This window comes from Alosa alosa, chromosome 16 (assembly GCF_017589495.1).
Source record: "Alosa alosa isolate M-15738 ecotype Scorff River chromosome 16, AALO_Geno_1.1, whole genome shotgun sequence".
Taxonomy (NCBI): Eukaryota; Metazoa; Chordata; class Actinopteri; order Clupeiformes; family Clupeidae; genus Alosa; species Alosa alosa.
In genome coordinates, this window is record NC_063204.1 from 25,020,543 (window position 1) to 25,048,226 (window position 27,684).

Here is a 27,684-nt window from a genome sequence, read left to right on the forward strand (position 1 = left end):
AGCTCCAGCATGCACAGGGCAAGGTAAGCCCCACAACCACCACCACCACCACCACCAGCAGCTCATAAACTCCAGGGGATCCTTGTTTAAATTACCGGACAAAGTCTCGCACGTGAACTAAAGCTATTGTGTGGGGTGTTGGGACATGCCACTGATTCACCCAAGTTTGTGCTGAGGATTTTGCTCATGGTTTGACTGAATGAAATGACCAAAAATGTTGTATGCTTTGGCTAAATAAATATGTTCTGAAATTAGCTTTAGTTAAATTTTGCTAGTTTCTCCGACTTTGTAATTTGCCCACTGTTTGATTGAGGACGAGTTTATAGATCTCAAACCAAGGTCTTGGCTTCCATATCCAGAATGCACATGTATAAAAATGGCATCAATGGACCCTTTCAAGAGAGTTCCATTATCAGCATCATAGTTGGCCCCACAAGACTTCCTTTTTAACATTCCATATGTTATCTTAATGCAGAGGAAGTAGATTGGGGCCCAAATAGAACGTTCAAGCATTGTTTTTGTTTACCTTGTTGAAAGGGTCCATATAATTCTATACATCGTTATGGATAAAATGTCTGTAAAATGATACAAAGTAAATAGATACACCGTACATAGAGAGGTATATTCTGCCATGGTCCATCTCTTGGTGACCCCATCTCTATGGAGGTCAAGCTGACGTGGTTTGTCTGATGATCCTCCAGTATTGTTATGTTGTCAACGATAACAGTGCCCTGGGCGAGAGAGAGAGAGAAATCAGTGTTAATTGGTCATTTTCTAAAAGAGTTCAGTGCCAGGCCTTGTGATCAGGCTTATTTTAAGGGGTGTCACTCGTCCTTTGTTTCGTAAAACAGAGCTTGGGCGCACTCTCTCAGGTTTAAAGCCAGCACATTGTACACACCCTAATTGGTGTACTGGGGTCACTTAAGTGCTTAATTGATTTTCAAAGTTTCCAAAGATGAACGAAGTTGGCACGTTCAGGATTGGTTCGGACAAGACAATGGGTCTTCTTTGGGATTGAGAGTTGACTCATTAGGTCTTTGTGCAGCACAGCATGTGATACTGTAGATGGAAAAAATAGCACGATATAAAAGGATAATTAATTTAACATACAGGTTCAAGTCACAAAAAGATTTTTCCATTCCGGTTCTTTTTTTTTTGTAAGGGTCATGTTCCTTTCTTTTCTCTGGTTAGTAGGACAGAGAAGGGGGCACATAAGGTCTTTGAAAAAGTCAAAGGAGAAACACATCAAAGCCATTACGGTCTCTCACTGTCATTTCTGAATCAAAGGCGTGTTATCACATTGACTCAGAAGAATATCAGTAGGTCAATTTTGGTGCCCTTTCAACAGAACAATGTGTCCGCAGAAACTTACTGGAATGTGAAAAACATCAGAGACATATTACCATTTTATCCCGATGATTTCATTTGCCGTGGAGTGGACTTTCAAGCAGTGTGTGGGGTGTGTGTGTGTGTGTGTGAGGTAGACGGCCTTGTCCTCTGTGTCAGTGTCTTTACTTTCAATTGAGGGAAAGGTTATGATTGTGGCATCTTTCAAGAATGATGAATTCAAGGATGGAAGAATGAGCTCTGTGTATTCATGTGTATGAGTCCATGCCCATCATTAGGCATAAAGAGATTTGTTGAAAGAAGTTAGTGTCTATATTTCACTTCACGGGTCATTTGGAGGTCACAAGGTCATCTCTGACCACTGTACAAGTAAGGGAAAAGTTTTTTTTTTTTAAATCCAAATTTGCCTTTTTTCTTTCAGGTTTGTGGACAGATTAATTGTAAGACAGTTACTGTTTCTGGAATTTCAGATTCTGGAAAAGCCATCTGACTTGAGTAGCCTCTAGTGTGTAGTGTGCCCCAGTGAGGACAGAGACCAGTGGGCCAGGACGACTGTTGCCCTTCCCAGTGGTGGTCAGCACTGTTTTTAGCTATGGTTTACATTCTGGAGCTTTCTTTTTTCTTCTATTTATTATCTTCCCTCAGTTTTGAAAAGAGGATTTAGAAATCCCCACCGTTCAGCATGTCAAAGTGAGACAGAGCTGTGCGTCTCTCTCCCCTGGCAGTTCAAAAGTGAAGACTGTGCTTCGTCCCTGATCCATTGTGCGCCCTGGTGCTTTTAGGTTTTAACACTGTTCACTATTTATACAGTAAATCCACCTCTTTCATCAAACAGTATGAAGCTTGGAAGGTAAAATGTGTTGTTGGATTGAAATGTTGATGTTTCCTGTGCCTGTGCCTATTGAATTCACAAGAAAATAAAAAAAAGGGGGCCCCGGCTGTAAATCGTGAAAATGAAAACATCACTTCTGCGCTCAAGCATGGATAGCAACACTCAGCTATGGCCAAGTTGCACTCTTCATTTTAATTCAAAACCACTGCATCTCACCAATTTGCCCGGCAACCACAGACTCCAGGGTTGGCTCATCACTCTTGAGTCTAAGCCGGGGAGTGGCCCAGCGGTTTAAAGAAAATAGTTTCCTTCACTGGGAATCCTTTGTAATAAACTTTGGGTTAATCACATTTTCCCATTTACTTTCATTAAGTTCCTTTGGTATGTTGGTTCTTTAAAGAGTCTCACACTAACCGCATTTCATAGCATTTCACGCTCAAAGGGTTTATTCATGGGACGTGTCATTATTCTTACCTTCCCTGCCTTATCCCTTTTGTGCTCTAAGTCCTCCAAATGACCCAAATATGGGGGGACCTGCTGTGAGCTGTGCAGTGTTGCTCTATTAGACAAAAGCAAAGTCATGTGTGTCTGTGTGTGTGTGTTCGTTTGTGTGTTGTGTGTGTTTGTGTGTGTGTTGTGTTACTGTATGTTTGTTATATGTGTGTTTTCTGCCAACAGGTGAAGGAGGAGGAGGAGAGGGTCAGGACCCTGGAGGGTGAGCTCACCTCTCTGAGGCAACAGCACGACGGCTTACATCAGAGGCTGGAGGGCGTCACGGCCGCCACTCAGGACCAGGACGCCACGGCGGCCATTTTGAAGCAGAAGTACACTGTTGCCATGGAGAAGGTCCAGCAGCTCCAAGAGCAACTGCAGGCCTCTGAGGAGGAAGTGCGCTACTCTAGGAAGCAGGTATCTGCAAGCTGACCAGTAGGGCTGTCACGTTTGTGAAAAAATACTGTTTGATTTTTGAGAATTGAGAAGTGTTCATTGAATCGATTGTAAAATCGATTTTCCATGTTACTTTACTTTACATTACTGCAGGCTTCAACATGGCTGTGTTTACGATTAGAAATGTCAAACAAATTTCGCCTACGTAGGAACTCACGATCGCACAATTTGTCCTTCTCTATTAGTTGATCTACAGTCCAAAACCCGAAGTGCTTCCATATCGAATGCCTCAAGTTATTAGGGGTTATCATTCGTCTGTCTCATGTCGCACAGGTTGATAACTATCGGCCTCCATTTTTTGGCAAAACACCAGCACCAGCAGATTGAGACTTTTGGCTGTTTCCAGTGCGTAAAATTGGTGGGAACTTTCTTTCTTACGCCTACTGCACTTTCGGGAATTCTTTATTTTCTTTTTCTGCTTGTCTGAGTTTTGTTCAATCTATGGTTTTATTACATCTATCTTTTTTATTTGTTTAATTCATTTAAAATGAATAGACATTTGGTTAAAATCGATTCCCTATTTTAGTTTTCGAAACTTGTGTTGGTTGGTCCAATCGATTGTGCAATTGATTTTCGAACGTAACGTGACAGCCCTACTGACCAGCCACTAAGCACTCCTGCAGCTTCTCGAGGCGAACATGGACAAACACTGTCACAGGCACGTGGTGCATGGAAAGAAGTGGCGGATACTGTATCTCTACCATGCAGGCTGCTCAATAACTGTGTGTTATTGTGTGTCGGTGTGTCTCTGTTTTCTGTGTTTGTGTTGTGCGACGAACGATGCTATATTGTGTGTGTGTGTGTGTGTGTGTGTGTGTGTGTGTATGAATGGAAGGTCCTTGAAGCACAAGAAGTCATCAGCAGCCTGAGAGAGGAGAATGGCCGCCTGGAGGCTCGTGGCGAGGAGAAGCGACGGCAGGTAGAGAACGCAGAGGAGGCCATCGACCACCTGACCGAGGAGCTCCAGGCCACCTTGGACGCGCTGACCAACAGCAGTGAGCGGCGCGCCGACGGCGACCGCGCCATCGAGAAACTCCGCGCAGAGTTGGAAGACAGACAGGCCATGGTTTGTTGTGTAGTTCACCTGCCTGTTCCTTCCATGTCTAACTCACTTAGAGAAAGTCCTCGGAGAAATCCAGAGGGCTGAAATCCATTACCAGCTGAAATGTACATTTTTCAAGCATGGGCTTTGGTTTCATTTAGATTTTCTACAAACAGTAAATCAAATTATTATTGGCTGAGTGGACTCTAAAGCAATGTAAGCACCTACCTCCATTTTCCCCCCCAAAATGTTAATTTTCCGTAATCCCATATAATGTCTTAATCACGTTCGACTGGTAATTTGGTATGTATGCAGTGATTTATTGCCGTCTGCGGGTTGGTGTCTGTGCTGTGTACACAGAACTGGGGTCGAGATGAATGAAGCTGTGCCCATGTCACTTTGCTTTCGCCTCTTTCCCGGGATATTTACCATGTCTGGCAACAAATGAATCATCTTTATTGCAGAGAAATTTCATTTGTATGAACTTAACTGCTGCCTACAAGGTCAGACTGGCGGAGTGTAATTTTAATCAAATCAAATTTAATTTGTGCGTTATAAAAGAGTTACCGATTTGAAGAATGACTGTATTTTATACTTTATTACGTTCGGTAATGAGTTTGATTTTCTTGCTCTTTTGGAGCAGTGTGTTTTCTAATGCTCCAGTAAGTTTCAAACCACATTGTGAAGCGTTCTTATTTGAATCTGTTTGCTCACAGCCGCATCCGTGGGTGTTTCTCTGCCTCTTTCATACTGCTAAGCTAATGCCTCTAATAGTGCAGTTATATATATATAACTATATATATATGTACCATATATATATGGTTTATGGTGACCTCAACTTCATCTTGAACTTGAGCGGATAACTGTTCTCTGGCACCAAGAAGGCATTTTGATTGGCATCCAGTGATCCATGCCATTTTATGAAATGAATTCCCAGTATTTCTTCTTCTTCAGATTGCCCAGTATGAAAAAAGATGCCTTCAGCTTGAAACTGACCTCAGCACCATCCAGCTCGGTCACTCTCATCCCAACGATGACTACGAAGCTCAGAGGAGGCAAAGAGATCTTTACCAGAAGGTATCCTCTTCACCGCTGCGTCAGTGTTTGCTTGTGTTTGTTTTTCCTGTTTGTTTAGGATTAGTCTTCCTGGTTACAGCCCAGTATTACAAAACCTGTATGTAAATATATAGCAGAGAGAGCGAGAGATGGTGAGAGTATCCACTGTGTGGGATAAACACTTTGATGCCTTTTGGGAATTCCATCAAAGAGTTTTCCCATCATGCTTTGCTTTATAACTGGGCCACTGGACAGGAAGTGACCCTGTTGAGGCAGCAGCTTGAAGAGCATGGCCAGAGGAGCGTGGAGAGCGACAGCCTCCTGGCGCAGCTGCACGATGAGGCCCAAGGCCTGAGAGCAGAGCTCCGCAGCGGGGCCCAGGAGAAGCAGGAGCTGGACAGGGCAGTTCAGTCCCTGCGTTTGGGCCTGGCCTCTGCTCAGAGTGAGCACAGAGCCGCCCTTAGCCGGCTGCACCAGGAGGCCCTTGACCTCCAGCAGGAGCTCGCCCTCACCCGCAACACCTGCACCCTCAAGGACCAGGTGAGTGCTGAAACCAGCCAAGTCACCTTACAGTTGCTTTTATTGCTGATTATACCATACACACACACACACACACACACACACACACACACACACACACACACACACACACACACACACACACATACACACACACACACAACCACACAAGAAGGAATTACAGTGGAACATAAAGCATGAACAACTAAATCACATATTGATTTTCTCATCTTTTATCCATAGCGTCATACATATATCAATTAGTTACAGGGCCAGTCTCCCCGGAGCAACTCAGGCTTAAGTGCCTTGCTTAAGGGCATAACGGTGGCAGCCAGGAACCAAACCCATGACTTTTCTCCTTAGCCACAACACTACCAGCGCACCATATGATTATACCATACACACTGGGGGGGGCGTCAGTGGAACATATAACATGAACATGACTAAGTGACAATTAAGACAATCACCAAAGAGAGACCCTGCCCCCAGACACAGGCTCTGATAAAGGCTTCTAGTTTTATAAGCAAGGCTTTACCTATGCCATTGTCAGTCAACTTTCTTGCAGAGAGTTTTAACATCAAGGTATTTTTGAGGTAGTCTTTCAAGTCTGTTGTTCAAAGCTTTGATAATAAGTGTTGATTGATTTATTTGATATGGCTGTAGGAGACCTTGGCAATGAGACCATTTAGAGTCCTCGACATTCACAGGCCAGTGTGTCCATGGCTATTGATTGTAAACTGGAGAAATATATGCAACTATGCAAGGTTATTTTTTTTTACAGACACATTTTTCCCTCAAAGTTTAGAAGACAAACATTGTGTTTGACATTAATGGATTTTGGACACCTACCATCTGTGTAAATTTGGCTATCGACCATTGCCAGCAGCGTTTGAAAGGGTCATCGTTTTAAATAAGTTTCAGCTGAGGCCTGTCTTTAGAAAATGCATCTCTCTCTGTTTCCCACATTGTCAGACAGGAATTTGTGAGTCCTTCCAAATCAATGATTTCACGCAGGGGAATATGCAAGCCTCTGTTTATGTAAAATTGGCAGCCTACTCCCAAAAGCCCTAAAATGCTCTTGCATAACGGCAGATCTGCACATTTTTTTCTTTGAGTCAAGCTTCACCCGGCCTGTTTCTTTCTTTCTATTTTTTTCCTTCACAATTACCCTGCAGTGTGCGGTAGAATGAGCTGCGCTCTTCCTTAATCTCTGATCACCTTTGCCTCTTTGAGTGTTTGTTTTGCTCGTCAGATGGGACAACAGGCAAGGACACTCACCTTTCTTTGTAACACCTTGTCACCCATCTTGTCTGTTGTGCCACCCCCCCCCAAGCGGGGAGAATATTTAAAAGGCTTTCATTAAGCGTTAACCCCCCGACCACCACCACCACCAGCCACACACACACACACACGCACACATAGAGACTTCTCATTAGACTGACAGAAACGAATTAGCCCAGGATTAATGCCAAAGACAAGCGCGGCAAGCGGACGCAATTGACTCCAATTAAGACATGAAGGGGGGCACTAAATATTCCAATTATCAGAAGCCGTGATGGTGCATGATAAAGCGTCCGAGCCAGGAATGGCATCGTGCCAAGCGCGGGCAACCAATCGCGTGCCTTCGCCCGGCGGGCACCTGAAGCGGAGGCACGACAACGGTGATCTTACACAATGTAACCTCTGTACATGATGGCGTGCAACATTTGTTTTACACAAGGGCTGCTCCCTAATGGGACCAGCATGCTGTCAGGTCATTGTAGCTCATTGGCGTTTATTAAAGGATGTTTTAATAATGGGGAATGCATTAAGACACACTTAAAAACGCTATATATTATACATGTTCGTTTCTAATGGAAGAAGCAACAACACGCAAGCACATGAGAATGGAATCATAACTGTCGACCAGTAATGATGATGATGATGATTTCTTTAAAAAAAAAAAAAAAGTATGTTTGTAGATGTAGATGTGGTGATGCATTATGTTTCTCATTCTCAGTGTTCCGTGTACATTGCTGTGTATTCTATATATAGATGGGGCCGAACTGAGCTCCACTAAACCAGACTTTACTTACATACAGGCTGTTACTCCATGATGAAGTTGTACCTGAGCTATTTCAGCATTCATGTGTTTTATCATGGATTTTTACATCATGGACTTCATGGATTTGTCTATGTCCACAGTGTTAAGGACTTGTGCAGTCCAGCTTGAAAGACTAGAAGACATGTCCAGTATTTCATGTCAGCCATCTGGTTTCGTTTTGGTTTTGTGAAGTCTTAGCGGCTTAGTGAAGGAAATTTACAGGCTCAGTGCATGGGTGGATAGAGAAAAAAAAAGGATTTGATTCTTAGGCAATACCAAGGGCATTTTTGTACCCATCATTAGGATCAAAATGAAACAAAGACAATTGCTAGTGTTTGATATATGGTAGTGATTAGCTATTCAATATTTAATATCTGGTCTGTTCTGTTTTGTTCTTTTTGCTTAAATGAAGCCACTTAATATGTTTGAATTTGCTGTCAACAGGTCTGCCTTGACTTTTTGACTTTTTTCCCTTCAATTTCAAGTCACTCTGCAGAAGGCATCGGAAAATGAATAAAAGTCAATCAGGATGTAAAACTGCTCTGTGTATACTCATACGCCAGACTAAATGACCTCCTCAGCTCCGCAATCTGTTGCATCAGCTGTGGGTCTTCAGCGTGAGCTCACTCCTCCTGTTCTCTCTCGGACCAGGCCGTCAAGCAGAGAGATGAGCTGCTGCGGCAGGCTGAGGTCGACCTCCAGCTGGCCCAGGAGGCCGTGCGTGCGGCATCCCAGGAGGCCGAGGGGCTGAGGGCGGAGGTGCGGAGCGCCCGCCAGGAGTCGTGCAGCCAGCAGCAGGAGAAGCATGTGCTCAGCACACACATCAGTCGGCTCAGCCAGCAGCTGCAGACAGCACAGGGCCTGTACAGGAACATGGGTAAGAGCACAGCACAGGGCCTCTACAGGAACATGGGTAAGAACACAGCACAGCACAGAGCCTGTACAGGAACATGGGTAAGAACACAGCACAGCACAGGGCCTCTACAGCAGTATAGATGAGGGCACCAAAGAGTATTTTTCACCATTCAAAAACAAATCCTTTACATTCATTTATATTTTACACAGTGTTTTTGTTTAGGCAACCTTACATTTTGTGTTCAACTGTTTACAACTCCAACTTTGATTAGAAGAGTGTCTCTTCTAATTTGTCTAACATAGCAGATTGACACATGCACAGACTCCTCAGCCAAATTCTTCAGCCGTAAAATAATCCAAATGGAAACCCACTTTGTGTGTTTCTGTTTCTTTGTCTCTGGCTTGGCTTCTTCTGTTTTGTTTAGTGGTCTGTCTCAATGTCCCTTCCCTGCCCCTGCTTCCTGTCCCCATGTCTCTACACAGAGACTTCTGTCTCTTGGTTTGTCTCTGCACCATCTGCAGAGGGGGTCACTGGTGGCGAGGCCCAGCATCAGTATGGCGGCTGAATCATCCCCTTCCACTCACCCCACGTCATGAAAACTCAACATTTTCAGCATTTAGTCGTCCATCACACATATTTAATCTGCCATTGATCATGATTTGGTGTGTGTGTGTGTGTGTGTGTGGGGGGTGGATGGGTGTGTGGAAGAGGGTACGAATGTTGTAAACAAACACACCCCACTTGAGTGGTTTTTGTGTTTACCAAACCTCACACCTTTCCACCACACAGCCATGTAAATCTAAATTATTTAATATTTGGGCAGATGTGGTGCCTTTGTGTGTCAATGTGTGTGTGTGTGTGTGTTTGTCTGTTTGAGTGGCATGTGGCAGGGCACGCGGCTGAATTATTTAGGCATTAGCACACACCGGAGGGCGTGTCTGATCACCACCTTAGGGACGCGGGGGCTCCTGGGCACGCCTCATTAACACCATGCTAATAAAACACCATAATTACCACTGCTGTGATGGGAAGGTAACACCACACACGGGGGATGGGGTGGGGGTGTGACTCACACACACACACACACACACAAATGCACATACACAATAGATGCTCACCACATATACATAAACCCCACTTACTACACACACACACACACACACAGATACCTTAAATGCTCAATATAATCACAAATATATACACAGCACACTCTCACACACGCAGACATACATTTTATAGACTCACCACACACACACACACACACACACACACACACACACACACACACACACACACACACACACATATTCACCCCACACACTCACTAGGGGAAGGTCATCTCCTTCAGGTCCCCACAAGTCCTCGACCAGATTAATATTTCATAAGGCACAGATTCATTTCTGTATTTGCATGGCGTCCCCTGATAAATGTAGTTAGCAGCGGTAGTAAATGCACTCGATAGCTGCCTTACCCTCTCCCTAGTTGGAGAACAAATTTGGCGCAGAGGAAGAGAGAGAGAGATTGACAAGCAGTTCCACTCTTTGTTATGTTTTCTTTTTTTGTTTATTAGTGTGATTCCTCTCAGAAATAAGGTGTGTGTGTGTGTGTGTGTGTGTGTATGTGTGTGTTGATGGGACAGTGATTGCAGCAGAAGCTTCCTACTGAAGTGCTGGTAAGAGTTGACAATTAGGTGTGAATGGCCACAGATGAGCAAGCCCTCAGAATCCAGCCTTACCCCATTCATGGAGCATGGACTATAGCTCGCATCCATATATATGTGCAAAGTACACACATAGGTACTCCCAGCACCATGAGCACAATAACATAAGACCCTCATGTACACACACACACACACACACACACACACATTAGGTTAGATGGGATATACTCCCTCTTGATCTCTTACACAAACACACATTAGGTTAGACGGGATATACTCCCTCTTGATCTCTTACACACATGCACACACACACACACACACACACACACACACACACACACACACACACATACATACATACATGCATTTGTATGCAATAAACAAACTCTTAACTAGAGGTTTTAATGGTGTTTATATAACGCAGTACTGTGTCCTGTGAGGGTAAGAGAAGATGCTGTTTCCTGTGTGTCTGTCAGCCAACCCCCCACCCACCCACACACACACAACCTCTCTCTTCCTACCCCCATGCACAGACTTCTCCTCACCTTAATGATGTTCCTTGTACATGGCCACGCGGGGGTTGTGTGTGTGTGTGTGTGTGTGTGTGTGTGTGTGTGTGTGTGTGTGTGTGAGAGCGAGAGAGCGAGAGAGACAGACATACAGACAGTGATTTTGTGTGTGTCAGTGTGTGTGTGTGTGTTTGAGTCTGTGTGTGAGCAAACATGACTTTGTGTACATGGATGTATGTGTGTGTGTGTGTGTGTGTGTATGTATGGTAGTGTGTGTGTATGTATGGTAGTGTGTGTGTGTGTGTGTCTGGTAGTGTGTGTGTGTGTGGTAGTTTGTGTGTGTATGGTAGTGTGTGTGTGTGTGTGTGTGTGTGTGTGTGTGTGTGTGCGTGCATGTAGTGTGTGTGTGTGGTAATGATCAGGCCACTCTGGCAGGGGCCTACCGTGGAGATCTCATCATCAGGCGCCTCGGAGGCTCTTTGTTGCGCGGCTGCTTGGGCCTTGTAGTCACGCACGACGGAATGTCTCATTAAGAATTAACTCAGCCATCCTGAGTCTCGCCGGGAGATCACCTCGGCTAGAGACGACACTCCATCCCAAGCGCTTTAATTATGACTGGCCACCTACCCCCCTTACACACACACATCCACACATACACACACACACACACACACACACACACACACACACACACACTCCTTTGTCCATGGCTAGACGGTTATGATCTCATTCCATGGTGAGCAGAGTTATCCACCTAAACCCCCCCACACACACACACACACACTCACAGCCCACAGCACACACACACACATCCACCGAGAGCTTCGTCTGCTCATTACATCTGATCCACGCACAGGAAATGTCAAAGTGTCCACCATTATGCAAGCATATATCAAAATAAATGTGAGCGCACCTTGCGCACACAGAGAGAAAGGGCCCTTTGAAGCCAAAATGGAAAGCAGACCAAAGGTTGGCCAAAACAATGAGCTGAACACCTCAGCCGTGGGGAATCTTTCTCCAGCGTTCTAATGGTATTGTCTTGTTAGTTAGCAGCATGGCCGCTGCTTCTTCCTTTCTTCCTCTTTGTCTCTCTATGTGAGCATCCTAGGCAGCATCCCCTTATTGTTTTCCCCTGTCTGCTGTGGTTATTATTCCAGTGCTACTTCATCGTTGCCGGCTCTCTATGATATTACTTTAGCACCATCTCGGCCATGCATACGGTTAGCACCCGCTTGCCTCAGCTAGCCTTTTTTGCCTATCCATTCCGTGGGGGTGTGAAGGAAACAGTTTCACTTGATGAGATTCCCCGCCGACCCTCCATAACTTTAAAGCCCTTTCGACATGGCTGCGGCCATATTGATTTCCCAGGCACATTTAAAATGTAAAATGTAAGAAAGATTCTGCAAGGCCGCGCCTGATAGCGGTTGGTGTTGATCACCCCGTAAGTGATGGATTGCATTAGAAAAATATCTCTTCGGTTGAAGGAGGGGAAAATGAGTGGAAGAGAGAGGGGGACTGGGGAGAGAGAGAGAGAGAGAGATGCCAGGAAAAGCGGGGAAGAGTTCAAGTGGATGATTGAACCGTGTAAAGGCAGCTGGACCGAATCAAACTTGAACGAGAGCACGAGAGAGAGAGACGGACAGAGTGAGAGAGAGAAGGGCCATCAAAGGATCTCCGCCAGCCTTGAGCGACGAGGGGTTAAGGGTGCACCTTGGCCCTCTCAGAATTTCCAAACCCAATGCCACCAGCCCCTTGTGGTGAATGAGCCAGGTGCTCAGGCCGATAGAACCCTCATCACACTCTGTGACATCCTCCTTTTCACACACGCAGTGGTCAGAAGCACGCCATTATACACAGTTGGCCCCATGAAGAGTGTGCTCACGTGTTATAGATACAGTATGTGCACGGAAATTAACATGCGGTCAACTATTATGGCTTATATGATGCTTTCATACTTGTGTGTGTGGCTGTGTATAGTGTTGAAGTGGAGAGATCTTTTTTTCCCCCCAATTCAATCACACACACACACACGCGTCTCAGAATGATCCGCCAACGCTGCGTTTCGTTTCTTATCACGGCCGTTTATTCTGAACCATTAAGCCCATCGTGGTGCGGTGGACACTCTGGAAAAAAATGCATGATGGGCTCGGTGTGGAACTTCATGCGCTGTCCCATGCCGAGCGATGCAGAAAAGCCAGGTCCTGATTGGCTGGCTGGACAGAGATTGATGACAGCGGTGCGCGCATCAGTGGCGCAGGGGCGAGAAGATGTCCGAGCCTTTGGTAGATGATACATGGCATTCTAATTGTGGAGTGCTTGCCGCACCCTTCCTACAGTACGAAACGCTTAAATGCAAATGGCCGCCTAATGCGGGCGCGGTGAAAAATCTGCTCTTTGCCGCGCTCGCGATGCGTGGTCAGAAACTGCTTCGTTGTGCGGACAGACCAGATGCACGTCTGAAAGTGTCTCTGTCTCTGGCGCAACCCGTACTGAGCTAACGGCAAAACCACAGCCTCTCATAGAGTCGGTCCTTTTCTGCTTTGCCAAAAGTCCACCCTACTACCACAAGATCCGCCGTCAGAATCCAGATGGGTTACTTCATCTTACAGAACCAAATGTAGAAATACGACTTTTATTATGATATTTCAAATTCTTTCATTTTTATTTATATCAGAGCCATGATTACAGCATTGTGCTGTTTCAATCTATAATTTGATCGCTTTCATGTGGTAGCACAAGACTCCCACACAACGTCTGAGATGTTTGACATACCTCAGTGGTATAAATCTCAAAGATGGAATTATCAGTGTGCATTTCTATCTAAAGCCCAGGAGTGGTCCACAGCCAAGTCTTTCCCCCCCAATACAACTAAATTACAGCAGATAATTGTGTTACATGGGGTATTGATCGAAAAATTGTTGTACACCGGATACATCTAAGCACACCATTTCTGCGCTGTCTTTATTGCTTGCTGTTGTACAATTGGTGTCTGTGTTTTTGTGTTAAGCACTCCTAGAGAAAGAAAACATATATAGAAATATAGATATATATCAATTATATATATATTATTACCAAAAATTTGTGGTAGAAAACATTAGAGAAATTACTTCTTTACAAGTATATATTGATCATTTTATATCAAAGGAGTATGTTTGACATAAGATTACCTGCCATTTTGAACATTAGGTACACTGTGTTATAGCCAGGGGCAGTTGTAAGGCTGCCAAAGGGATTGTAAATAGAGCCTGCGCAATGACTGCCTCTGGCTTGGAATCAAGAGCGGCTCAAATCCAAAGGTAAACTTTATTTGATGCTGTTTTTAACCCCCATTCCCTTGCATATGTCTAGAGGAACATGGGATTGAGGAAAAGGAGATGCTCAGATGGGCAAGCACCAGTCCTTAGAGGAATACTATGGAGGACTCCCTCAATAATGGTTATATTAGAGAATTAGATAGACTATATGTTATGATGTATTTTAGCTATAAATACATGTTTATATTTGACTTTTTCCCTCTCTCGCTATCAGACGGTAGCTTTTGTCGAGGTATGGGTATTTCAGGCTGACCAAGTTGTGAAGTAGCAAAAAAAAAAAAAACCTTTACTCTGGTTCTCCCGGCTCCCTCTGCGTTTGCCATTGTGCGTAGCATTGTGGAGTCCACGAGCGCAGTGTGTGAGCCTGTTCCCGATGAATCACCCGGCGCTCAGTTCAGATGGACGGACAGCGTTAAAGCCTCGCGTCGAATTGATGCCTTCAATGATTTTAGGCCAAAGATGTATTTTTAAAAGCTTATTTTTTCCCCCCATCTCACTCTCTCCACTCGCATTGATTATTTAGATTTCTAACAACGTTTTACCTTGAGGTTCTGTAACTGGCGAGGTGAGCTGGCAGAGACTGTGTTTGTGCATCGTTAAATATTTAGTGATTCGAGTTGGCTGTTCAATTTCCTACGGCCCCAATTTAAACAGTTTGGGTTCTGCAATGCCATAAATTAATCATTCGCCAGCATGGGGCTTTTTTAGCATTAGTTTTCTGCACTCCCTACTTCCCACCAGAACCTCTCACACACACACACACACACACACACACACACACACACACACACACACACACACACACACACACACACACACACACATGCACGCATGCACGCTACACACATAGTCCTTCTCAAATCAGCACCAACTATTATAATAATAAGTCATCAAGCTTTAAAAGCGACCAACTTCCAAGCACCACATTCATGTCCGCCTTCAAGACGCACAGAAAAGAACAGGAAAAAAAAACTGCAGTGTTGAGCAGCTCGGACACTCACTCTAAAGGATTATGTCTTATTATGCCTGCTAAGTAAATTATCCCTTAGTGCTATCACACACAAAATGCCAGGCCACCTAAATATACCAGCCAACCACACGTGATTTGCATGCACACTCGATACCAGAGGTGTACCAAATGCAGAACAGTAAGGTTTTATTCCTCTCTAAATAAAGAACAGCCCAATGCTATCCGACTGATATTTGTGCAGTGTAGGCCTCCGTCAAAGTAGAGAGTGCCATCTATTGATGGAAAAAGGCACTTCACCTTTGTGCCACAACAAAAGACTGGACATCTAACAAGCCTGGCATGCTGGCATATGTATGATAGTCGTCTCCAGCACTCAGTCCAGTCCTCGTGCCAGGAGTCAGAAGATGATGGCTTTAGTGGTCTGTGTTTTTTGAAGATTTTTATTTATTTAATATATTTCTTTTGGAGTTATTATTCTCACTATCCTCTGATTCTGTTTTTCTTTATAGCCTCCACTGGCCCCAACAATAACACAGCACACCCTCCCGAGAGATATTTTTACAGAGAGTACTTAGAAAATTGCTAAATTAGCTCATCATCCTGAGGCTTATAGATATGCTGAACGTAAGAAAAGTGATGATCTGAATGGATCTTTATGTGTTGGCATAAATAAATGTCAGAAACTGCGAGTAATTTGAGCCTGCTTGCTCCCTCCCTCGCGGTCTCCTGTAGAAGCCTGCACTCGGAGCTGGGTAGGTACAGCAGGAGCAGGGCAGCCATCCAGGCCCCAGTGGGTTTATGGAGTGCCTGGTGTTTGCTAGAGGGCTGTGATAACTCCTGGCTTTGTAGACTCCCTGTCTTCTGTTCCTGTGGCCCAGGCTGTGTGTGTGTGTTGTGTGTGTGTTGTGTGTGTGTGGTGTGTGTGTGTGTGTGTGTGTGTTGTGTGTGTGTGTGTGTGTTGTGTGTGTGTGTGTGTGTGTGTGTGTGTGTTTTGTGTGTGTGTGTGTTGTGTGTTCTTCTGTGCTTGCTTCTGTTTGTGGGGGTTTAGTGTACTCTGTCTAGTGTACTTCCTCTGTCTACCCTGCTATGTCTTTCTGTCCCATTGTATCTTTCACTTCTTCTGAGTTCTCTCCTCTCTGCTTGTATCTTACCTTTCTTTCTCTACCTCTTCCGCCCTCTCCCTCCATTCTTCTCTCTATACATCCTCCTTTCTTTTCTTTTTTGGTATCTTCTCACCCTCTATTTCTGCCCATTGGACTGTTGTTAATTCTATTTTCCTATCTTTCCTCCCCTTCTCTATCCCTTTGTCACCATCTCTTCCTCACTCTCTCTTTCTCCCTTTCTGTCACCCCTCCCTTCTCCCCCATCTCTCTGCCCCCCATCTCTTCCTCCACCCTCTACCCTTGCACCCCACCCCCCATTCTCTCTCTCTCTCTGGTTCTCTCTCTCCTTCTCCCTTTTCTCTCCCTCTGTATTTCTCTCTCTTTCTTGCTCTCTGCCCCGTGCTTGCTCTTCCCTCTCCCTCTCTCTTTCCCCCTCTCTCTCTCTCTCTCCCTCTCTCTCTCTCTCTCTCTCCCTCTCTCTAGCCCAGGCCCTGGCTGGTCAGGAGGAGCGTGTGGAGCTGCTGGAGTCTGGTCTGAGGAGTGCAGAGGAGCGTCTCAGCGAGCGTGTGGCCCACAGCGTCCGGCTGGAGCACAGTGGACACAAGAGCCACAGCCAGCTCAGCCAGATGCAGTACGACACAAACACGCAAACACACTTTCACACATATGCTCATATGTATATCATTAGAAATACAGTACACACACACACACACACACACACACACACACACACCAATACACAAATGTATATACAGACAAATGTACATACAGACACACATATACACTTTTCCATACACATACACATTATGTGCTCACATATGCGCTTCCCAATCCACAAACACATATTTACTCATTTACCAGCCCCAACTTTGGCCCCGCTACTTTCATCAATGGAAGTGATTATCGATCGGCCTCAATGGCCAAAGCAAATAGACTCAAAGTATCTCCCTCCCGAACCTTTTCCTCATTAGCCGCTGTTGTCGTTGGACATTTTGCTCACAAATTTGTTTTGAATTAGCTGTGAATGTGCAGAGCAGATTTCCTGGGCATGGACAGCAAATTAGACTAGCATGGCCCTGATGCGTCATCAGCATATGTTAGTTAAGAGCCTGTGTGTGTGTGTTTGTGTTTGTGCACGTAACTTATTTTGGGAATACTTAGTTTCGATGTCGGCATGTGGGGATAGCTTATCAACCTCATTTGTACAGAACTAGCCTGTAGCTGGCCAATTTCTTTTTTTAGTTTTGAGTTGTTAACATTCCCATCATCAAATTGTTAAATGTGGTCAGTGTGTGTGTGTGCGCGTGTGTCCGTGTGTGCGTGCGTGCGCACACGTGTGTGTGTGTGTGTGTGTGTGTGTGTAGGTGCATGCATGGGAAAAAGAAATGACACAAATAGGGTCAAAAACATGGGAAAGAACAGGAGAGGGAGAGTGAGGGGAGCGCTCACAAATGTTAATTGTTAAGCAGAGTATGATGCAAAATGCCTTTCAGCTGGAGCAGCTTGTTTGGGAAGTCCCCTTGCTGTCTTCTCAGAAGACACACACACACACACAGACACACACATTTGCACTCCCCGCCTTCTCTCTCTCTCTCTCTCATTCCTCTCACATACACTCTCTCTCTCTCTCTCACTCACACACACACACAAACACACACACACACACACACACCCACACATCCACCCACGCACCCTTCAGCTGCTCCCCAGAGCCCTTGTCTGTGTCGGACCAGCCCATCCCATCCCCTCTCATGCTCCAAGCCTCCCTCCCATTTCCCCTCAGCAGCAATTACAAGGCTCTGGTTTTGGGTATGATGTCGGCGCCTCGCATCAAGATCGTGATCACATCGATCGCACCACTCAAGGCTGCCCAATCTGTTGCCATTACTAAAGAGTCTTCTGCTGAAATCTAAAACAGAACTCACATATGCACGCACACACATGCACATGCACACACACACACATTCACACAGACACACACCATATGTGCTGCTGATGATGACCGTTTGAACTGCGGCAGCCCCCCCCCCCATGTCACCCCTTCCCTGGGCTAACTGAAATGCGTCCTGACATATCGCTTTATATTATTATACGCTCCCGCTCTAGATGGCTTTCACATGTGCGCGCAGACTTATCGCCCAAACCTGCCATTAAGGAGCCTTGTGTGGCGGCCACGTGGTGTGGTTTAGTCGGAGGCTGTCAGTCATGGCCCAGGGGCCGCCTCTGCAGCCGCCTCTCCGCCGCTGCGTGCCTGTGGCCTGGATGGAGAGGCAGCGAGGCTACGCATTACATTCACATTCATTTGTTGCTTTGTTTTTGCTGTCTTGGTTATCCTTTCTTTCTGATATTCTTTCCATGTGTGTGTGTTCTTTCCTTCTTCCTTTCTTTCTCTCTGTCTTCCTTTCTTTTCTTTGCTCTTATATAGTCTTGCACTCCCCTCCTTACTTTTTTTCGTCTTTCTGTCTTCCTCTCTCACTCGTTCTTTTTTCTCCCTTCTTCCTTGCTTCCTTTCCATCGTTCTTGCTGTTGTATGTTCCTCCTTCCTTCCTTCCCCTCTGTACCTCCACCTCTCTGTCTTACGTCAGTTTTGCTTATCCATGGAACAGTACACATTTCTCTCACACACACACACACACACACACACACACACACCCTTGTGTTTATATGTTGTATATCTGTAGATCTGTGTGTATACGTGTATGTGTTTGTTAGCCCCATGAAATGTCCAGTGGTGGTTGGTGGAAATTGTAATAATTTGTCGTATTGATTGTTTTTTTCCTGGCCCCCTCTCCTCCTCTTGCTAATGTGTGTGTGTGTGTTGTGGCAGCCGGCTCCCATTGTGGCAGAGCAGAAATAGACACTTGATCGATCTCTCTCTCTCTCTCTCTCTCTCTCTCTCTCTCTCTCTCTCTCTCTCTCTCTTCCTCTCTCTCTTTCTCTCTCGACAGCAGCAGGTTGCTTCCTCTTGCTGTGTGCAAGGCCCATTGTCTCCGCCGCCCAGATCTCTGAATGACCTCCAGAAGCATCAGTTTCAGATGCATGGGGAGCTAGAGAGGACACTGTTTTTTCTCTCTTTTTTTGTTTTTGTGGTTGTTTAGTTGGTTGCCTGGTGTCATAGAAACACACACACACACACACACACACACACACACACACATAAACAGTCTTGTCCTCTGTCCTCAACAGTACAGTGCAGAGATCTCTCTCCAAATCATTTCTAACATATTTTCCTGGCATGCAATAATAAGTGTATCTAACCAGTCCACTGCAGTGTAGTGGCAGCCCTTAGTGGTCTATAGGGTGGGCAGTCCTCACTCTTTTTTTCAGGCTAAGGACAGCAGTTTATTCAACACTGCTTCAGTTGGCACAAGTCTGCAGAGAGGCTCTGCTCCCATGTACATCTGTGTCTCAGTTCTACTGTCACTAGCAAACACACACACACACACACTACTGACAGTGGGGACGTCCCTGGAAATTGATTTACTGACACAATGTCCCAGTCTGACTCAATGTTCAGTGTGTGTGCCCCAGTGTGTATGTGTGTGTGTGTCTGTCTGTGTCTGTTTGTGAGTGTGTGACTTTACTGCTTACTGTAAGGACCACTGTGTGTACTTCTATGTATTTATTTTGTGTGTGTGTATGTGTGTGTGTGTGTGTATGGTTGGTTGCTTTGTGTGTGTGTATGTGGTTGGTTGTGTGTGTGTGTGTGTGTGTGTGTGTGTAGGGAGATGATGGTGCGTTTGCAGGAGGAGGCTGCGGTGGCTCAGCTGTCTCTTCAGCAGGCTCTGGAGGAGGCCATGCAGCAGCAGATGCAGCAGCACACACTCAGTCTGGAGAGAGAGCAGGCTACCGAGGAGATACACACACTCACACAACAGGTAAGATAGTCACACATATGCACACATGCACACACACACACACACACACACATACATACACACACACACACACACACATACACACACACATGCACACACAAACACTTACACAAACTCACACACAGCTCCACACGCACACATTCAAACACACTCACACTGATTGAAGCACAAATTGACATAATACACATGTACACAGGTAAGTACACAGATAGTCACTCATAGAAGGTGTACGTACCTGGAGCACGTTCCCTGTCTTACCCACTCCTTATGTTCATGCCCTCCCCCCTTATAGAGATGACAGTTGTAAAGCATGGAAGTGCTCAGCCTACCTTACCTAATGCTCTGCACAAGACACACACACACACACACAGACACACACACTATCTGCTGAAGAGTAAGTGTGTGAAAGTGTATTCACATCGCCTCTTTGCCTTAAGACCCATTAGCATGTGGTCACACAATGTACACCTACACACACACACATACACCTGACACACACACCTGACACACACACACACACTGTGGCCCATGTTTATTTCTTGTGTGCGTGGCCCTGTCAGCAGCCATGGCGGTGCCTGGCAGGAGGGGAGGTGAGGTGAGGTGTGGAGGCTGCTGGGTCTGACAGTTATGAGAGAATGTCGTGTGACGAAGCATGGATGTGGATTATCCCCCTCTAATGGAGAAGGGCCTGCTACGGAAAGGTGCTTTGGAGTCTTAATTCCAACGTGTAATATTTCATAATGTTCTACATGTGCAAATCAGATCGGATGACTGTCGTCAGGTTGGGTTCCCAAAAAAAAAAAAAAACTTAGGAAAGGAGCAATCATCTAGGTCTCGCTACCTCCTTTTTGGAAATCATTTAAATTCTCCTCAACTTTTTGTTTTATTATTTTTTTCTTCTCTCATTCTCTCTCTCTCTCTCTTTGTCTCTCTCTCTCTCCCCTGTAAAGTTGGAGTGTTGAATAATTCAGACTTCTCTTCTCTCTCTTTCTTCTTTCCTTTGTGGCATAACGTGTTTCAGTGTGCTGTGCTTCAGCGATAGCAGCAAAGCCGAGCGAGGGAGCGAGAGAAAGAGAGAGGGAGGGATAGAGAGAGAGAAGAAGAGAGAGAAGAGGGAGAAGGGAGAGAGAGAGAGAGAAAGAAAGAGAGAGAGAGCACTAAGCCCAGGTGAGCTTAGAGAGGGTTGATGGGAGTGATGGGATCATTTTCATGTGCTGTTTGTTCAGAGCAGCGCGGCTAATTACTAGCAGCCACCCCGCCATCGCGTCATATCGACCACCCAGCTCCCTAATAAAGCTCACGCTATCTGCTCCAGGAGGACTGAGGGTTGTGTGTGTGTGTGTGTGTGTGTGTGTGTGTGTGTGATGAGAGAGAGATGGCAGGCTTTGAGAAGCAGCAGAGTGAGCGAAAGAGAAAGGCAGCAGTGAGGTAGGAGGGCGAGCAACCGGGCAAGACAGAAACAAAGAGACAGAGAATAGGTGAATACAAGAGAGTGTGTGTTTGTGTGTGTGTGTGTGCGTGTGCCTGTGTGTATGTGTGTGTGTGCGTGTGTGTGTGTGTGACAGAAAGAGAGAGAGAGAGAAAGGAGGGAGAGATAGATAAAGAGAAGAGCCTACTCAACACCTCCGCAATAGAAAACGTCAGATGCAAAGCCCACCAATAAGAGACAGGTTGAAGTGGCCATGTCAGCATCAAATTCACAACAGAAAAGCGTAATGACCACTCTGGATCTCCACACCCTCTCTGTTCCATATATTTTCCTCACTTTCATTTAAATACAATTCTCTAATCTCTACAAAACAACTATCTAAATAAATAAACACTGGGTTCTCCAGTTGTCCAATCAGATCGCTTAGCCGGACACGCGGCGGCTCCCGGCAGCTTTTCGGGCGGCAGGAATAAATCCATATTACAAATTGCTTCAGTGAGACCTGGATGAGCATCTGCGTGTTTTATTTATTTATTTTTTCCAATATTGAACCACCTCCCTCTCCCCTCCCCTGACCTCAGTGGGGGAAGGACACTGATCCCTGTCCGATCGATGAGGCCGCCGCTCCGCTCTCCTCCCTCCCTCTGTACGGCTCTATGAAGCCATTACATGCCCAAGGCCTTAAGTGGCGCGCCGGGGGCTCCGTAGCTTTGGCTGTCCCAGGCCAAGGAGGAAGGCCACAGTGGGCCACACCAAGGATGCTCACGTTACCTGAGCTGAGCCGAGTGACTGTAAAGGGTTTTTTTTTTCCCTTTTTTTCCTTTTTTTTTCCTTTTTTTCTTTTTTTGGTGGTCTGCTGAATGGAAATCATTTAATGGAAGTGCGGCTTTATGAGGGGGGCCCCCTGCGCTGGCCTGCTGGCCGCTGCCCGGCTGACGTGTCAATCCATCACCTAGAGCGGCGGCTCATTGCATGTAATGGCGTAATTGGGCGAACATGTCTGTTTTATTCTGAAAGTGCCCTTTTTTCTCCCGCTTTCTCCCTGCCCAGCCCCCCGACCTTAAATGATGTACAGCGGCGGGGGATTGGCTGGGGGGACGGTGTGGGGGTGGGCAGTTTCTCTCTGCTCATCTCCACTCTCTGATCCTATGATGGCATCATTATTTTTGAAAAGCGCCAACCGGCATCAAATTAGCGCGCCAGCGTTTTAATGATGCGCCCCATCTACCAAAAACGCCAGACACATTCCCTGGCCATTGATCTTCATTTGCGCTGATTGGTCCCACTCTTTTTTACACTGAGGAAATCAAAAATAAAGATCCTTTGGAAAGACACTGCAGTGCAGAGGAAAGGGAGATGTGGCCTACGATTGTTGTACGTGTGTGTTTGTATGTGAGTGTGTGTGTGTTGGTGTGTCTACAAATATGCTTGTGTGTGTGTGTGTGTGTGTGTGTGTGTGTATTGGTGTATTACAAGTGCGATTTTATGTGCGTGTGTGTGTGTGTGTCTGTGTGTGTGTGTGTGTGTGTGTGTGCGTGTGAGTATTTCCTGTCCTCCAGACCTCTATTAGTGAACCCTGTGCCACTGGTCTGCATGGCATCATAAAACCCATCTGCCGAGTGTGAATGGCCCCAAACAGTGCCATTACCCATGCAGCCATTATGCTCAAGCTCTTACCGAAGCCGCCACTGCGGGGGAAATCAGTGACAGTCAAGTGCCGACTGCGTTCACAAGGAAGTATTAGCGCTAATTTTGCTAATTTGACTCATTTAACTCCATAAAATGTGCCTGGCCCAGATATTGCTACGTCTGCATTTTCCTCTCATAGCTGGTGTGCAGCGGGCGCCACATCGCCACATCGTGAATCAGTTTTAATCGGTAAACAACAGAGCTAGCGCGATCATTAGCAAATCATGATCATGATGATGATGATGATGATGATTGTGGTGTTAGCGCATCTATTAAGCTAATGGCAAGTCGATGCGTCGCTAATATCGCTGACGGTAAATGTAGCATCAATCCGCAGGCCATGTTAAAGATGGGAGCCTGTCTGTTCTACACCGCTGGTCTTCACACGAGGGATAGAGATATTTCACACTGGCCCGTCTTTTGACATCTTTAATTAGCAGCACCACATTAAAGGTAGCCATCAGCAGGCCGGCTGAATGATCCCTCACATCCGCATGGGTGAGTCCCTCGCTTCCTCCGTTGGTGGCCCTGCCTTTGAAAAAAGGTGTGTGTGTGTGGGGGTGGAGAGATGTAGAAAGGAGGGGAGAAAAGGGAGAGAGATAGATGTAAAGCAGTAGGAATGACTGACAATGAGAGAGAGAGAGAGAGAGGATGAGAGGAAAAGAATAAAAGGGCAAAAAAGAGAAAGGGAAGTTGGAAGGAGAGGAACCTGTTCAATTACAGAGAGCAGGTAGGAACAATATTCATACCGTGTGTGTGTGTGTGTGTGTGTGTGTGTGTGTGTGTGTGTGTAGCTGCAGCAGCATGCAGGGCAGGTGTGTTCCCTGCGGCTGGAGCTTCAGCGGGAGCGAGAGGACCATCAACAGGAGCTGGCCCAGCTCAAAGCCTCCGTCACACACCTGACCGCACAGGTGGAGACCCTCAGGGTCCAGAGGGACAAGCACGCCAACGCGGTGAGGGGACACACTGACACCATACACACCTTATTCTATATGTACAGGAAATATTTTGTTGTGTGTGTGTGTGTGTGTGTGCGCGTGTGTGCGCATGTTTGTGTGCATGTCATTGGATGACTGCCTCTTTCTGTCTGTACATGTAATGTGTGTATGAGAAAATGTGGTGCACTTGAATGATTGTTTAACAGTGTTTGAATCTTGCTCGCTCTCTCATTTGAATTCATTTGAAGAAGTCTGCATTGTCGTACTGTAAATGTTACAGCAACATTACTTTCAAAGCCACATTTTCAAAGGTAGAAAATGGACAATGGTGTCGGAACAGATCTGAAAATAATAAAATTCAAAATGTACCAAATAATACAATGCAATGCAATCTCTCTCTCTTTCTCACTCTAAGTCGCTCATTCTTCCTCTCTCATCATTTGTACACATAAACTGTTACTCCTCACACACAGACACACACACAGACACACACACACACACACACACTAGTACCCAACACTGGCTGGTACCACCCATCTGCTGAGTCCCAGTCGTTAGCGCCCAATGCCACCCTCCAGATGAGCTCCATTAGGCCCTGGAGCAGCTCTCTTATTACCCATGACCAACACTCAGTATGTCAGCCATTTCAAATTCACTTTGGCCCCTGGCACCATGGCAATATAGGTTAGGCGCATCCAAAGAATATGCTTGGTGTAATGTGGTAATGTAAGGGCAGTAGGCGTGTCTACAAGACAGCGCTTTTGTGCATACCAAATAGCCAGAGAGGTTGTGAGTTGATTGGTGTTAGTGAACTAATCAGAAGCACGGAGACATCTCTGGAACTCCGCAAACTTCACTTCATCTTCTCAGTTCCGCCTCCCTCTACACCCACCCTCCCTGTGTCTGTCTCTCCTCTCTCTCTCTCTCTCTCTCTCTCTCTCTCTCCTTCCCCCCCTCTCTCTCTCGCGCTCCCTGTCTCTCTTTTCTGCTCTCTGCATGGGATCAGTGCAAATCAAACAACCGTGCTCCCAATAAACATGCGGCCACGCAGCCATCTTCAAAAAGGCGCGGCAGAAAATGATTGCATGTTTGGGTATCTTGCAGAGTGTGCAAATACCTGACAATAATCATTAATGTGTTTATTTATGTTCCCCCAGCAGGACCATTTCATGTCGTTTGGTTGCTGCCAGTTTTAATGGCGTGCTGCAGCGCTTTAGCCATTTGCGTAAAGCTTGTTAGCGTGCTTGTATAGTAATTCTGAACCTCCAACCACACTGGCCCAGTAGGCTTAAACAGAGAGAAACAAAATACATAATACTGTTTGGAATACTGTACAAAAATGGACTACTGAGTACAGACAATGAGTTAGAATCTTTTTTTCTAAAATGTCTTCATCCTCAGGTAGGCATTCAAGATGCCGCCTTTCTATCTATTGTATTATATTATTTAATTCGCTCAGAGTTAAAAGAGGCTAGGCGCAGCTGTAATTACGTCTACTATTAAATGGCCTCTAAGTACCCTGCTGGGGGGGGCGAAGGTCATGGTTGGCACGCGCGCAGGCGTAAGCGCTTAGTGTTTGTTTCCAGGTTTAATGGACGCCCGTGTCATCTGAGCTCAGGGAACAGCTGTGTAAATGGATGCACAAAATGGCGGCCTTTTGTTCCACCAGGAATGTTTGTTCCCTTTTTTCCCTCTCTCTATGGGGCATTAGGTTCTTATCCGCGTCTGTGGAGCACAAGATTCCCCAGCCAACCTGCCGGTGGGATATAATGGGGAGAGGAATGGTCAAGCTTGATGAATCCAAAGGAAATTGGCTTTGAAATGGCCTCGTCTGCGCAGGTCAAAGCCATTACTTGATGTATCTTTTAAGTGGATTTTGAGTGAGGTTAAATTATTTTAGAATTGCCAAAGTGCAATGGACATTCTGCCATGCATGCCTTTGTGGCGCTTGGAGAGAAATGATGACCGTTTGTCAGTAATTGTAGGAGTGATATTTTAATTAGATCATTTTTTTTTATTTCTCAGTGACCCACTGTGCATGGGTATATATGTGCTTCTTTGTAATGCTAGTGTATTAGGCCTATCTCCATACAACCACATTTTCCTACCCCCCAGTCAGAGTAATGAATACCTCAACATGAAAACACACACATACACACACACACACACACACACACACAAGAAGGGTCTAGGGTGTCTGTAATTGTGAACCATTCCTTCCTTTGAAGCCACTACATAGCAAACCACACTACCAGGTTCTTTGTACATATTTCAGCTCAAGCATATGCCTCCATGTTGTGCTAAAGATAGCTTCCTCCAACTGTGTACACAGGTATTCAAAATACAGTGATTTTAAATGATGCATATGACATGATGATACATACAGCAGCCTTCACATTTACTGGCACCCCTGTAAAGACTATACATAATTGAGGTATAAAAAAAAACATCTTTTGATGATTTTTACTTGAAGGGAAGCACATTCATCCTGTGTTTTTGTTAAATATATATACTTCTTTATGAGGTTTTTTTTTTTTTCAGAGAATGATTTTCCTCATTGTTTTCAAAAAATGCCGAAAGATGTGAGGGGGTTGTAAAGGTAGGGCTTAGCACTGACCATAGAAACAGCCAACATTCCTCCAACTTTCCCCTTTTTGTCACTGGTCACACAATCACAGCTCACCTTCCAAATTTGCCTCCTCTTCACAAAACTTTTCCCAACCTTCACTCAAAAGCGCTCAAAAGAGTTGTATGCAACTTTTGACAAAATTCCTGCCTTTTGTCATTGAAAGCTTTGCCTTTCTGCCCATGAGAAGACCGCTAGCTGCTCAAGTGCTATTGTGAGATTTATTTAACATTGGTGGCCCCTTCTATTTAGCAGTGCCTACAACACAACTGTTAGGAGCTCGATTCAACAATGCCTAGCATTGAATCACATCAATATTGATCATTTTTCTGAAGAGGTATGATTCAGTAACACCAAGCACTGTTTGATAAAAAAAAAAAAGAAATATTTTGTTCTTTGTTCTTGAAAGCAACCCATGGCAACATGGGGAGTATCGTGGAGTAGGCCTTCCTATGTCGTATCTTTCCTTTTCATGTCTTAAAGGCCAAATTAATTAATAGAGCCATTGTGTTGAGCTGGGGTGACGTAGCCAGGGTTTGGCTGTGTGTACAACACACACACACACACACACATACATGCGTGTCCCTGCAATCACAAATCACCTTTTTACGGTGCTCCGTATACTATCTGCTCTTGATTGAAAACGCTCATCTGTGCTGATTGAAAAAGCCCACACACATATCAAAATTACACAGAGCCGTCTCAGCTGGCGTGATTGGCCGCTCAGACGCTCGAGGATGACCGCTTGCTCTGAAGGGCAAGTGCTGCATCGTGTTTACTGTTTGGCCCTTAATTACTTGTTGAGCTGCGGCCCTCTAAAACATCCCTCATTACCTGTCCGCCTCGTGGCCGCCATTAATCATTGAAGAGTAGTTATTAAAGCAT

At 45.5% G+C, this 27,684-nt stretch overlaps 1 protein-coding gene across 5 annotated transcripts in view; it reads left to right on the top strand.

Moving 5' to 3' along the window:
* Positions 1-27,684, top strand: part of LOC125309520 (trichohyalin-like) — a 127,659-nt gene that overhangs the window by 66,688 nt on the left and 33,287 nt on the right. For all 5 annotated transcript variants that reach the window (XM_048266496.1, XM_048266498.1, XM_048266499.1 and 2 more), the window contains 9 exons: positions 1-23; positions 2,858-3,088; positions 3,963-4,193; positions 5,124-5,246; positions 5,481-5,765; positions 8,479-8,704; positions 16,723-16,870; positions 19,964-20,117; positions 24,030-24,188. The exon at positions 1-23 is cut by the window's left edge and continues 220 nt beyond it. In XM_048266496.1, the coding sequence (XP_048122453.1) occupies positions 1-23; positions 2,858-3,088; positions 3,963-4,193; positions 5,124-5,246; positions 5,481-5,765; positions 8,479-8,704; positions 16,723-16,870; positions 19,964-20,117; positions 24,030-24,188 (1,580 nt within the window). The remainder of the gene's footprint in view (positions 24-2,857; positions 3,089-3,962; positions 4,194-5,123; positions 5,247-5,480; positions 5,766-8,478; positions 8,705-16,722; positions 16,871-19,963; positions 20,118-24,029; positions 24,189-27,684) is intronic.